Source organism: Ovis canadensis, chromosome 15 (genome assembly GCF_042477335.2).
Source record: "Ovis canadensis isolate MfBH-ARS-UI-01 breed Bighorn chromosome 15, ARS-UI_OviCan_v2, whole genome shotgun sequence".
NCBI lineage: Eukaryota > Metazoa > Chordata > Mammalia > Artiodactyla > Bovidae > Ovis > Ovis canadensis.
This window is the reverse complement of record NC_091259.1, coordinates 57038556-57052689: the sequence shown is the minus strand read 5'-3', so window position 1 is coordinate 57052689 and position 14134 is coordinate 57038556. Positions and strand designations below refer to the sequence as shown.

The 14134-nt window shown below is 37.3% G+C and overlaps 1 protein-coding gene across 1 annotated transcript; it reads left to right on the top strand.

The window, feature by feature from the left end:
• Nucleotides 1-5683: 5683 nt before the first annotated feature.
• On the top strand, nt 5684-6622 carry LOC138420370 (olfactory receptor 52E4-like). Its single transcript, XM_069553559.1, has one exon. It carries the CDS (start codon nt 5684-5686, stop codon nt 6620-6622), a length of 939 nt encoding a protein of 312 aa, XP_069409660.1.
• The last annotated feature ends 7512 nt before the right edge of the window (nt 6623-14134 follow it).

The window sequence follows — 14134 nt, the reverse complement described above, 5'->3', positions numbered from 1 at the left end:
AGAACGTCCCTCTCAGGGGAGATACAACCTTTGTATAAAGTGTTCCTCTTAGGGACTGTGGGCAAGAAGGCCAGCCTGACACACAGGAGGAGGCAGCACATTTCCTTGGGAAGGTAGCCCAGGTCATACTTTATACTTGTGTGTATGAGGGGTCTTCCACAAAAGGCTCATACTGGTGGGGCAGCTTAGCGCTGTAGACACTGAGGAGAGTTTCTAGAGGTCACATTGGGTAGAATCACTTGCAGATATACCACAGATGACATGCCAGGCCCCTACTGCTACAGAGAAGGAGCATCCTGACGCTGTGTTCTGTACTTTCCCTGCAGATATGGGCCTGGGTAAGTAATTAGAGTCCAGAACCATGCAAATCAAAGTGATAGTCAGTAAAGTGACCTCTAAAATAGTTGCTGTATCATATGGGCTGTAAGGCCTTAGGGATGACTTTTGCACTCTGAGCTACAAGACAGGGATGCTAAATATTTGCTTTCTCTGTGTATTAACCTACATTCAAGAATCAGATTCTGTAAAGGTGACTGCTTTCCACAGTTTGTGTGATAAAACATGAGTTGACTGACAGCATCCAATTTTGTTCTGAGTTGAATCTAACTCACATATTCTATATTTTAGAATGAAAAGCAAGTATTTTTAAATTTATCCCAGGTAGAAAGTCTTTCAAAAATGAGTATCACTAAAGGAGTATTAAAAGTTTTGTCATTTGTTCCCTAAGTACAATGTATACCTGGGATATTATAAAGAGGATTTAAAACACAGCTCCTCATCTAATTAGATGAAAAAATTAATTTTGAACTTGAAATGAATGGTGGGGCTCAGTTAACATATTCCCTCAGAAGGGGCCATGTGTATACTGTTTATAACCTATTGTGTTTTATCAGAAAATCAAACAGTAGCATTGAGTCATATTTGTGGATAATAATGTCAGATTATTTCAACTAATGTTACTGAAGGGGCCAGTGTTAAGGCATGTTTATGTTTCACATATATAACATCTTATTTTATTACCACAAGAGCCATTTGAAGTTGATACATGATTATCTCAGACTAGACAGTTAAAATAAAGCTCAGGGAATTATTTTCCTAAGGTCATCAGAGTATAGGAGAGTGAAGACTTAAAACCATGTTTTGTTGGGTTAAAAAAGAGTGTTCCCAAATACCAAACAATTGATTTTTAATCAACCACAATAGGCAGAATATTTAGACTTAATATAGGTTGTTTCTTTAGTTTATGTTCTTTGACCTTAATTTTTTAATAGTATAGTTAGATTTTAGGATATTTAGCTCTCAGCAGTAATTGAGTGAGATAAATGATTCTATCTTTAAAATAAGCTCCAAAATTAAATGTTTTATTAAATCAAATATTCTACAGTTTGCATTACAAAATGACTAGGTTTATATTTATGCTTTTTAATATGAGTCATTTTAAACATATACGATCAATAGACACACATAATACTCTTATCAGCAATTTCAAGAACTATATATTGAATTTTCCTTCAGATCTAAATTTGATTTTTTAAAGTAAAATTTACACACATTTACATGTATACACTTTATCTGTATATTTTTAACAAAGGTAATGGCATATCCATTTATATCCTGCTGCTGCTGCTGCTGCTAAGTTGCTTGAGTCTTTTCCTACTCTGTGTGACCCTATAGACGGCAGCCCACTAGGCTCCCCAGTCCCTAGGATTCTCCAGGCGAGAACACTGGACTGGGTTGCCATTTCCTTCTCCAATGCATGAAAGTGAAAAGTGAAAGGGAAGTCGCTCAGTCGTGTCCGACTTTTCGCGACCCCATAGATTGCAGCCTACCAGGCTCCTCCGCCCATGGGATTTTCCAGGCAAGAGTACTGGAGTGGGTTGATTTATATCCCACATTCTTATAAATAATTTTTCTATCATATCAAAAATCTTCTTACGTTTCTTCCCATTCTGTCCCTGAAACCACTGAGTAGGTATCTTCAGCACTTATTTTATCTATATAATCTAGAACTTCATAGAAATAAAATTATTTACTTAATACTCTTTAGTAGTAATTGGTAACTCAGTATGATGATTTTAGGTTCATCTATGCTGTTGCACACATAAGAAGCAAATCCAGCTTTGTTGCTGAATAGAGTTGCATTATGTAAACATCCCAAAACTGATTTGTCTATTCACTTGGTGATCAGTAGTTGTGATGTTTCCATTTGGGGGTAATTATGAATAAAGCTGCTATGAACATTCCTGCACAAGTCTTTGTGTAAACATATGCTTCAATTTGTCTTGAATAAACACTCAGGAGTTCAATTATTTCAGGTAATTTAAGAGAATATGTTACTCCACATTGTTACCAAAATTTGATTTTGTCATGGTTTTTAATTTGATCATTCTAGTGCTTGTGTAGTAATATATCATTATATATTAAACGTGTAATTCCTGATGCCTAATGATTTTGAGAATTTGAATGTCATTTGTATATTTTCTTTTGCCAAATGTGAGTTTAGGTTGCTTTATTTTTCCATTGTTTGTTTTTCTTATTTATTAGTTGTGTTTTGCATGTTTTCAACATGAATTTCTTTTCAGAGAGTAGAGATATGAATATTTTATTCCAGTCTTACTCTCTAAATTCACATTCTCTACAGTAAGTTTTAAAATTTCATGTAACATGTAATAGCTTATGTCTTACGGTTCTTGCTTTCTGTGTTCTGTCTTAGAAACCATTACATTCCATCGGGTTGCAAAGATATTCTCCTTTTTATAAATTTTACAGAATTTAAGTTCTCTGTGTTTTTTTTTTTTAACCTAGGTCTATTTTAGAAGTATAATTAAAATTTTGCATATGTTGTGAAGTTGGAGACAAACTTCTGTTTTTCCCTCATAAGTATATTCAATTGCACCAGATTACTGGAAGAAACAACTATCCTATTTTCAGTGAATTACCACATTTTTCACTTGATAAAATATAACTGAGTTTGTAAAATGTGTTCATTTCTTTTCATCACCTTCTATTTATCTATCATTGCACAAATGCTATAAGTTTTGATTACTATAGTTTTATAAGTTGGAAGTTCTATAGTATGTTTCATCAAGTTTTGTTATTCTTTTCCCAATGAAGATATTCTTAAAATAAGTTAGATGAAGCTTAAATTTCTTGGAATTCAACAAAGCTGTTCTAAACTTACTGATGAATTTAGGAATAACTGACATCATAACAGACTTCAGTCTTTTAAACTATACATTAAAAATTTTTTTTAAGTCTTTTAAAATTTCTGTCATGTTTTATAATTTTAACTACTTTATTGCTAAGTTCTCCCTGTTTCTGATGTCATTGAAGGTGATATGTACTTTTATAAAACTGTAATTTAAAATTTCAATTTCCAATGTTTTGTTAAAACAAGTATAAAATATATTCTTATACTTGAGTAATTGATAAAGTAAATTACTGGTTCTAAATTAAGAGTTCATGTACATTTTTCTTGATGTATTGACCTTGTTACTTCCAGTGATATATTAAATATAATTGATGTTTGTTGATATTCTTGGCTTTTTCCAAATCCTAAGGAAAAAAATTTCAGTGTCCCACCATTCATTATGATATTAGCTGGAGAATTTTCATCGATTCCTTTTGCCTAATTGAACAAGATTTATGCCTTGCCTTTTCTATTGAAAACTTTTCTTTTAATATAATACATAAATATTGAATTAAATGACTATTTTCCCCACTTCTTTAAAATGATCACATTTGTACATGTATAGAATCACAGCTTTTTATTGTAAAAGTATAAAAATACTAATAATTCTGCAACCACAACATAAAAGACAGTTTCACTAAAATGCAGATTTAAACACAGTCTATTAAGCCAAATAAAAAAAAAAGTAACACCTAGAGAGACGGGACTATGACAGGCAAATAAGCCTAAGAAGTGGATGTTTTATTGACCACAATGACAATTATGGGGCTTCCCTGATGACTCAGATGGCAGGAGACTGGATTCAATCCCTGGGTCAGGAAGAAGAGAATGGCTACCCACTCCAGTATACCTGCCAGGAGAATTCCATGGACAGAGGAACCTGGCGGGCTACAGTCCATGAGTTCTCAAGAAGTCAGACACGACTGAGCAAATAACACTACTGACCATTAGAAGGAAAGATTCCTAATCCAATACTTACACTTTAAAAAAAAATAACATTTTGGAGGCTTTTCTTTTTTGTACTGCTCAACTAGGTAACCAAGGTAACTTGAAAATATTATACAAGTTACGATTATTGAAAGGATTTTCACTTGATATTAGCATATGTAGGTAAGCATTCCACAAAAGAATGAGCTCAGAGATGATTCAGTTCAGTTCAGTTCAGTTCAATTCAGATGCTCAGTTGTGTCCAACTCTTTGTGACCCCATGGACTAGGGGTCAGGCCTCCCTGTCCATCAGCAAATCCCAGACTTTACCCAGACTCATGCCCATTGAGTTGGTGATGCCATCAAACCATCTCATCCTCTGTCGTCCCCTTCTCCTCCCACCTTCAATCTTTCCCAACAACAGGGTCTTTTCAAATGAGTCAGTTCTTCGCATCAGGTGGCCAAAGTATTGGAGTTTTCACTTCTACATCAGTCCTTCCAATGAATATTCAGGACTGATCTCCTTTAGGATGGACTGGTTGGATCTCCTTGCAGTACAAGGGACTCTCAAGAGTCTTCTCCAACACTGCAGTTAAAAATCATTAATTCTTTGGTGCTCAGCTTTCTTTATAGTCCAAATCTCACATCCATACATGACCACAGGAAAAATCATAGACTTGATTAGATGGACCTTTGTTGGCAAAGTAATGTCTCTGCTTTTTAATATGCTGTCTAGGTTGGTCATAACTTTCCTTCCAAGGAGCAAGCGTCTTTTAATTTCATGGCTGCAATCACCATCTGCAGTGATTTTGGAGCCCCCAAAAATAAAGTCTGAGACTGTATCCACTGTTTCCCCATCTATTTGCCATGAAGTGATGGGACCGGATGCCGTGATCTTAGTTTTCTGAATGCTGAGCATTCAGCCAACTTTTTCACTTTCCTCTCTCACTTTCATCAAGAGGCACTTTAGTTCTTCTTCACTTTCTGCCATAAGGGTGATGTCATCTCCATATCTGAGGTTATTGATATTTCTCGTGGCAATCTTGATTCCAGCTTGTGCTTCCTCCAGCCCAGCATTTCTCATGATGCACTCTGTATATAAGCTAAATAAGCAGGGTGACAATATACAGCCTTGACGTACTCCTTTCCCAATTTGGGGAAGTCTGTTGTTCCATGTTCAGTATTAACTGTTGCTTCCTGACCTGCATATAGGTTTCTGAAGAGGCAGGTCAGGTGGTGTGGTATTCCCATCTCTTTAAGAATTTTCAACAGTTTGTTGTGATCCACACAGTGATGGTTATGAATCATTATACCACACTAACATCAGAGAAGTGCAACTTATAAAATCCAAGTGGAATATTAAACAGTTTAAAAATAATTTGAATATCTTTGAGAGTTAAATTTAAAAGGACCCTAATTTCCTTCCATTATGTTCTCAATAATTTTAACATTACTCTACTATATAAATGTATACAGTGGCATCCAACAACCATACTTATATTTCCTCATGTCTCCCCAGAAATACTGAAGAAGACAGCAGACCATCCTCCAAGAATTTTCAGCAGAATGTCCTTTCTTAATGACACCACCTCACATCCTTCTGCCTTCCTTCTGCTGGGTGTACCTGGTCTGGAAGATTTCCATATATGGATTGCTTTCCCTTTCTTTGTTGTTTACCTGGTAGCCCTTGTAGGGAATGTCACAATCCTGTTTGTAATCAAGGCAGACCAGAGCCTTCATCAACCCATGTTCTACTTCCTGGCTCTTCTCTCCTTTATTGATCTGGGTCTGTCCACTTCTACCATACCCAAAATGCTGGCCATCTTCTGGTTCAACCATAGGAAGGTAAGCTTTGAAGCCTGCCTCATCCAAATGTTCTCTATCCACACCTACACTGGCATGGAATCTGTTGTACTCCTGGCCATGGCAATTGACCGCTTTGTTGCCATCTGTTATCCACTGATGTATACCACTATCCTCACCAACAAAATGGTAGCCATCATGGCCTCTGTTGTAGTTGGGAGGCCAGTCCTCCTTGTCATCCCCTTTTGTCCTCTTCTTAAAAGACTTCCCTTCTGTGGACACTATATTATTCCTCATACCTATTGTGAGCATATGGGAATTGCTCGTCTAGCCTGTGCTAACATAAGAGTCAACATTATCTATGGCTTATTTACCATTGCTGCCCTGATCTTTGACTTGCTCCTCATTGCCCTCTCCTATGTTCAGATCCTACAAACTGTTTTCCACCTTCCTTCTAGGGATGCCAGACTCAAAGCACTCAGCACATGTGGTTCACATGTCTGTGTCATCTTAGCCTTTTACACACCAGCGTTTTTCTCCTTTATGACACACCGATTTGGTAGGAATGTCCCTCGCTATATTCATATCCTCCTGGCCAATTTGTATGTGGTTGTTCCTCCTTGTTTAAATCCAGTCATTTATGGGGTCAGGACGAAGCAAATTCGGGGCCGGGTTGTGAGAATATTTTTCAAGAAAGAGTGACCCAACATATTTAGAATTTGGTAAGTTTGTCCAGGCTAACCTTTATTTTGAATATTTCTCAGGGTCCCTAAGTTGAGATTATATAAAGGCCACTAAGGCATTACTTCAGCCTTTATTACTCTAACCTCATATTAAAAGTTAATTTTTACTTTGACTTTCAGGAGATTATACTGATTTTTTTTCAGAGAAGATTGTGGAGCCAAGTAAAAGTTGTAATAAAATTGATTGAAGTTAAATTACCCTTAATGATGAAAAACTGAATATTTTCTATCTACTAGTTTTTCTAGCCAATGCATTAAAGCAAAGATATGTAATTTAAAAAACAAAAACAAAACTTTGATGTTGGAAAGAGAAAATAAACTCTATTTCTTATGGCATGGTTTGTCCAGGCAGAAAAATCTTATGTAATATAAAAAACCATTAGAACTAATAAAATATAGGTTTAGTGAGTTTAGAGGCTATAAGGTCACAATATAAACATTTGGATTTCTTACATAAATGACATCCCATTAGAAATGAAATTAAGTATTATTTTAAACAGTTGAAAAAGGAGACATATTTCAGAAAAAAACACATATATATGACCTACATAGAGAAAACATATAATCACTGCTACAAAAGATTAACAAAGACATAAATAGAGATATAAGCAATTTTTCTTGATACAGTGAATATTTCTATTCTCCCCAAGTTGATATACAGATTTAATCATATTCCAATTGAATTTCTAGGGGGATTTTTGAGGGTAGTGATTGAAAGTCTGGTTCTAAAATTTATATGGAAGTATAGAAGTGAAAATAATCAAAATAAATTTGAAAAATTATGCAACAAAGCTGAAGAATATACATCAATAAAGTTAGTATACTAGTGGCATTGTTGATCAATATATTGATCAATATAGAAGAAGCCCCCAAACAGAGCCATATATAGACATGGTTAATTGATTTTTAACAAAACACTAAGGTGTAAGTTCAATGTAGAACTATAGATTTGAAATAATTGTGTAATGATGTACACATGCATGTACCTCCATCTATACCTTACATTCTACATTAAAAAATGAAGTAATCCTAAATTATAAAGGTTTTAGAAAAATTAAAGATCAATATACAGATAGAGTGTACAGTTATGAAAGCATAAAACTTCTAAGAGAAATTATGGTAAAGATAAAAATCTAAATTTTTTTAAATAAACTAACTTTATAAAACTTTAAAGTTTCTACTCTTATAAAGCACTATTAAATGAACAAAAACACAAGTTGAGACCACAAGAAGATACTGTGAATTAAATATCTAATAATAGATTGCATCCAGTAAACATAAAGTTTAAAGGAAATCAAACCTTTCAATAGAAGTGGGCAAAATGTTTTAATGAATTGTTCACCAAAAGATTAAAAGAAAAGTGTTAATCACTTTTATAGTCATTAAGTAATTAGAAAATGTAAATTAAAATCTCACAAGATACAATACCACCCTGTGACATTGGAAAACTAAAAAAAAAAAAGACTGACCATAATGAGAAAAGGTGAAGAAACAGGTACTCTACTGCTTTGAATAATGTAAACATCACAGATACTTTGGAAAAACAAATGAAAATTAATTAACTCTAAATTTTCAGTCCTAGTTACTGTTTTTAAAAGGTTTTATTTTTATAAAGCAGGTTTAGGTTCACAGTAAAATTAAGCGAAAGGTATAAAAATTTTCCATATACACTCCCTACACATAACTTTTCCCATTCAACTCCCATCAGAGTTGTACATTTGTTACAATGGGACACGTCATAGTACCTGATGTCCTTAGTCGATCTTAGCATTCATTCTTGGTGTTGTGCATTCACTCAATTTGGATAAATATATATAATGACATATAGTCACCATTATAGTATCATACAGAACATTTTTATTGCCTTAAAAATCCTCTATCCTATTGACCCCTGCCCTCCACTTCAATCTCCAACAACCACAGATATGATTATTGCCTCCATGCGAGTGTGCATGCTAAGTCACTCAGTCATGTCAACTCTTTGTGACCCTATGGACTGAAACCCACCAGGCTCCACTGTCCGTGGGATTCTCCAGGCAAGAATACTGGAATGGCTTTCTTTGCCCTCTTCCGGGAGATCTTCCTGACCCAGGGATTGAACTTGCTTCTCTTACATCTCCTGCATTGGCAGGCAGGTTCTTTACCACTAGAGCCACCTGGGAAGCACGACTGCCTCCATGGTTTTACCTTTTCCAGAATATCATTTATCTGGAATCACAAAGTATATAACCTTTATAAATAGGCTTATTTCACTTCGCAATATGCATCTAAGTTTCCTCCAAGGCGTTTCATGATTTGATAGTTCATTTATTTTTCATACTGAATAATATTCCACTGTCTCTTGTGCCAAAGTTTACTTTTCCATTCACTTACTTTAGGATATCTTGGTTGCTTCCAAAATTTGGCATTTTTGAATAAATCTGTTATACACACCTACATGCAGGTTTTTCTGTGAATGTTAAGTTTTTGACTCTATTGGCTAAATATCATACAGCGTGACTGCTGGAATGTGTGTAACAGTATGTTTAGTTTTGTAAGAAACCATCAAACTGTCTTCCAAAGTAGCTGCTTTCCTACCAGCAGTGAATAAGAGTTCCTTTTACTCCACATCTTTGCCAGAATTTAGTGTTGTCAGTGTCTAGACTTTGACTTTTTTAATAGATGTTCAGTCTCTCATTATTGTTTTAATTTGCATTGTACTGATGATATATGCTGTGGAGTGTCTTTGTATATATTAATTTGTCATCTGTATATCATTTTTTTATTTTTCATTTTTCTTAATTTTTTTATTGAAGAATAATTGCTTTACAGAATTTTGTTCTTTTCTGTCTACCCTCAACATGAATCAGGCATAGGTATACATATATCCCCTCCCTTTTTAACCTCCCTCCTATCTCCCTCCCCATTTCACCCTTCTAGGTTGATAGAGTGCCTTTTTGTTTCCTGAGCCATAGAGCAAATTCTTGTTGGCTATCTATTTTACATATGGTAATGTAAGTTTCCATGTTACTCTCTCCATACATCTCACCCCCTCCTCCCTCTCCCTATGTCTGTAAGTCTATTCTTTGGTGAAGTGTCTCTTAAGGCCTTTGGCCCATTTTTTTTTTTTTAAATCAAGTTGTTTATTAGTGTTAAGTGTTAAAGAATTCCTTGTATATTTTGGATAAAAATCCTTTCTCAGATGTGTTTTTTGCAAATATTTTTGTCTAGTCTATGCCTTTTCTTCTCATTCTCCTAATGTTGTCTTTCAGATTATAAGGTTTCAACTGTAATTAAGTCCTGCTCATCAGTTAATTTTTTTTTTTTATGAATCATGTCTAAGTGTTGTTTCTAAAAATTCACTGTCATATCCAAGTTCATCTAGGTTTTCTCCTACATTATATTATAGGAGTTTTATGGTTTTCCTTTTTATATTTAGGTCCATGATGCATTTTGAGGTCATTTTTGTGAAGGAGGTAAAATCTGTATCTAGATACTTTTTTTTTTTCCCTAACACACTGTGGACACCCAATGTTCCCACACCATTAATGAAAAGACTGTTTTTTCATCCTGTAGCCCCAGACCCTGGGACTCACTTTCTCTCACCAGTTAGCCACACTAGATCTTGGCCCCAGCTACCAGTGGACTGGTACCAGCCCTGGGGCCCCTGGGCCCTGCAGTCAGAGGGACTCAGGTCAAGTAGTAGACAGGTATGAGCCCCAGGAATCCCTGGACCCAGGCTTGCCCACCAGCAAGTTCAACACAATACGAAGACTATTGGAGCCCTTCAACAGAGACCTCGGGGTCTAGTTCTGCCCATTACTGAATTCACACTAGCTCTAGGATCCCCTAGTCTCAGCTCTACCTACCAGATAACTGGCACCAACACCAAGATCTGGTATCACCTACTAGTGTATGAGTACCAGTCCCCAAATCCCTTGGGCCCTGACCTTGCCTATCAATGAGCAGACACCAGCCCCAGGAAAAGTGCAGCCTCACAGCTTTCCTTCTCAGGACCCAGCCAACACACCAAAAGGCTAGCCTCAGGCTTGGAACACCCCTAGATCTGGACTTGTCCCCCAGCTCTGGCTCTGCCACTAGCAGGCCAGCACCAGCTCTAGGACACCTTGCTCCCCTCAGCCAGCAGCCCTGGAATCTACCCTACCCAACAACTAGCTGACATCAGCATTGGGAAATGCTGGGATAGAGCTCTGCCTGCCAGTCATCTAGCATTACCCCTGGGATGCAAGTCCTGGCTTCACCTACTAGTAGGCCAAAATCAGCTCTGCGATACCTCAGTCTCCTCAGTCAGCTTCCCGGGATTCAGCCCCACTCACCAGATCCAGGTACTAGATCCAGGGCTTATACCTGGCCCTGCAATAGCCCACCCTAGAACCTGGTTCTATCCACCATCAAGCCAGTGCAAGACCCAGGACACTCTAGGGTTCTGCAGCCAGATGACTATTGACTCAGTCCTACAACCCAAAAGTAAATTGTAAAATATGATGAAACAAAAAGTAATTTTGGGGTGAGGGGAAGGGAATAAAAATGCAGGAGTGTCAAAATTCATTCTAAATTAAGAGATCATGTAAGATATATGTCAAAAGCCACAGAGCGGCTGAATTGATATAAAAATATGACCTGTATATAGCTCCCTATAAGATATTATCTTCAAATCTAAAGATATACAAAGATTGAAAGTGATAGGGATAGAAAGAGACATGACATGCAAATAGAAATCAAAAGATAGTCAAGGTAGTAATACTTATATCAGAAAAACTAGGCCTGAAAACAGACTGTAGTAAGAGACAAAAATAATGATCAAGGGATCAATCCAAGAAGATATAACAATTGCAGATATATATGTACACAGCATGCTAAGTCACTTCAGTCGTGTTCGACTCTGTGTGACCCACAGACAGAAGCCCACCAGGTTCCCCCATCCCTGGGCTTCTCCAGGCAAGAACACTGGCATATGAGCACCTAAACACAGAAAGCAATTATATCTGTTTTAGAGATGTTCAGGTTGGATAAATTGTATGTGACATCCACTTACAGAGACATTAAGTGGAAAAATTGGCACTCTAATTCCCAGTCTTGCTGATGGTAAAATCCAAGAAATTTATATCAAAGAATTGTAGAAGGATGGGGATAAGTACAAAAAGTCTTAGAATTGTCAGCTGATTTTAGTCATGAATAATTATAGAACACAATTTAGAATCTGTTTAGTCCTTATGCCAAGAATGATAGGGTTCAGCATAGGAGGGACCAACAAGTATATGTTGGTTAGCAGGATGTGGCTGTGATGTGGTACGTGTTACTAAAGCGTTGGGTGAGGAAGGAGACAAGAGCAGTAACGTAGAAGGTGAGGATGACACAAACATGGGACCTGCAATTGCTGAGGGCCTTCAATCTGGCATCTTTAGAAGGGAGGCTGAAGACAGTATGGAGTATCTGTACATAAGACACAAAGATGAATGTCACATCAGTCCCAACAATTAAGATAATGAATGCCAAACTATACAGACTATTGATGGAAATGTCAGACAGTCAGTTCAGTCGCTCAGTCGTGTCCGACTCTTTGAGACTCCATGGACTGTCCATCACCACCTCCCGGAGTTTACTCAAACTCATGTCCATTGAACTGGTGATGCAATCCAACCATCTAATCCTCTGTCATCCCCTTCTCCTCCCACCTTCAATCTTTCCCAGCATCAGCGTCTTTTCAAACAAGTCAGCTCTTCACATCAGGTGGCCAAAGTACTGAGTGTAAAAATACAATTAAGCAAATTTATTCATATTTTGAATTCTCCTTGGTGGACCATCTCTGAAATTAGAAGTATTTCATTCCTCACAGTCAGCTAGTAATCTCATCAAGGACAACTAGGAATAGAGACTATCTTCTTAGCTCAAAACTGCCAGAGCATTCTGCCTGATACTAAGTATTCTCTTTCTGCTATAGCCTAGCTGGGCAAAAGTTCTGAAAAATAATACAGCTTCTTCACATCTTAAAAGTAAAGGGGAAATATCTATAGCATTGCTGTTACTGGAAATTACACTGACAAAATGATTATAGTCTCAGGGTAAATTCAATGAAGTAAAATCTTAATAGATATGTGTGAAAATATCACAGGACTGGAAAGGGTCAGTTTTCATTCCAATCACAAAGAAAGGCAATGCCAAAGAATGCTCAAACTACCGCACAATTGCACTCATCTCACACTCTAGTTAAGTAATGCTCAAAATTCTCCAAGCCAGGCTTCAGTAATACGTGAACTGTGAACTTCCAGATGTTCAAGCTGGTTTTAGAAAAGGCAGAGGAACCAGAGATAAAATTGCCAACATCCGCTGGATCATGGAAAAAGCAAGAGAGTTCCAGAAAAACATCTATTTCTGCTTTATTGACTATGCCAAAGCCTTTGACTGTGTGGATCACAATAAACTGTAGGAAATTCTAAAAGAGATGGGACTATCAGACTACCTGACCTGCCTCTTGAGAAACCTATATGCAGGTCAGGAAGCAATAGCTAGAACCAGACATGGACCAACAGACTGGATCCAAACAGGAAAAGGAGTACTTCAAGGTTGTACATTGTCACCCTGCTTATTTAACTTATATGCAGAGTACATCATGAGAAATGCAGGGCTGGAGGAAGCACAAGCTGGAATCAAGATTGTGGGAGAAATATCAATAACTTCAGATATGCAGATGACACCACCCTTATGGCAGAAAGTGAAGGGGAACTAAAGAGCCTCTTGATGAAAGTGAAAGAGGAGAGCAAAAAAGTTGGCTTAAAGCTCAACATTCGGAAAATGAAGATCATGGCATCTGGTCCCATCACTTCATGGGAAATAGATGGGGAAACAGTGGAAACAGTGTCAGACTTTATTTTTCAGGGCTCCAAAATCACTGTAGATGGTGACTGCAGCCATGAACTTAAAAGACGCTTACTCCTTGGAAGGAAAGTTATGACAAACCTAGATAGCATGTTAAAAATCATAGACATTACTTTGCCAACAAAGGTCCGTCTAGTCAAGGCTATCGTTTTTCCAGTGGTCATGTATGGATGTGAGAGTTGGACTGTGAAGAAGGCTGAGCGCCAAACAATTGATGCTTTTGAACTGTGGTGTTGGAGAAGACTCTTGAGAGTCCCTTGGACTGCAAGGAGATCCAACCAGTCCATTCTAAAGGAGATCAGTCCTGGGTGTTCTTTGGAAGGACTGATGCTAAAGCTGAAACTCCAATATTTTGGCCACCTGATGTGAAGTGTTGACTCATTTGAAAGGACTCTGATGCTGGGAGGGACTGGGGGCAGGAGGAGAAGGGGACGACAGAGGATGAGATGGCTGGATGGCATCATCGACTCGATGGACATGAGTTTGAGTGAACTCAGGGAGTTGGTGATGGACAGGGAGGCCTTGCGTGCTGTGATTCACGGGGTTGCAAAGAGTCGGACATGACTGAGCAACTAAATTGAACTGAACTTAACTG

Bases quoted from the DNA above. Each gene is read 5' to 3' on its own strand.
- LOC138420370 (XM_069553559.1), top strand. From the start codon at position 5,684: ATGTCCTTTCTTAATGACACCACCTCACATCCTTCTGCCTTCCTTCTG.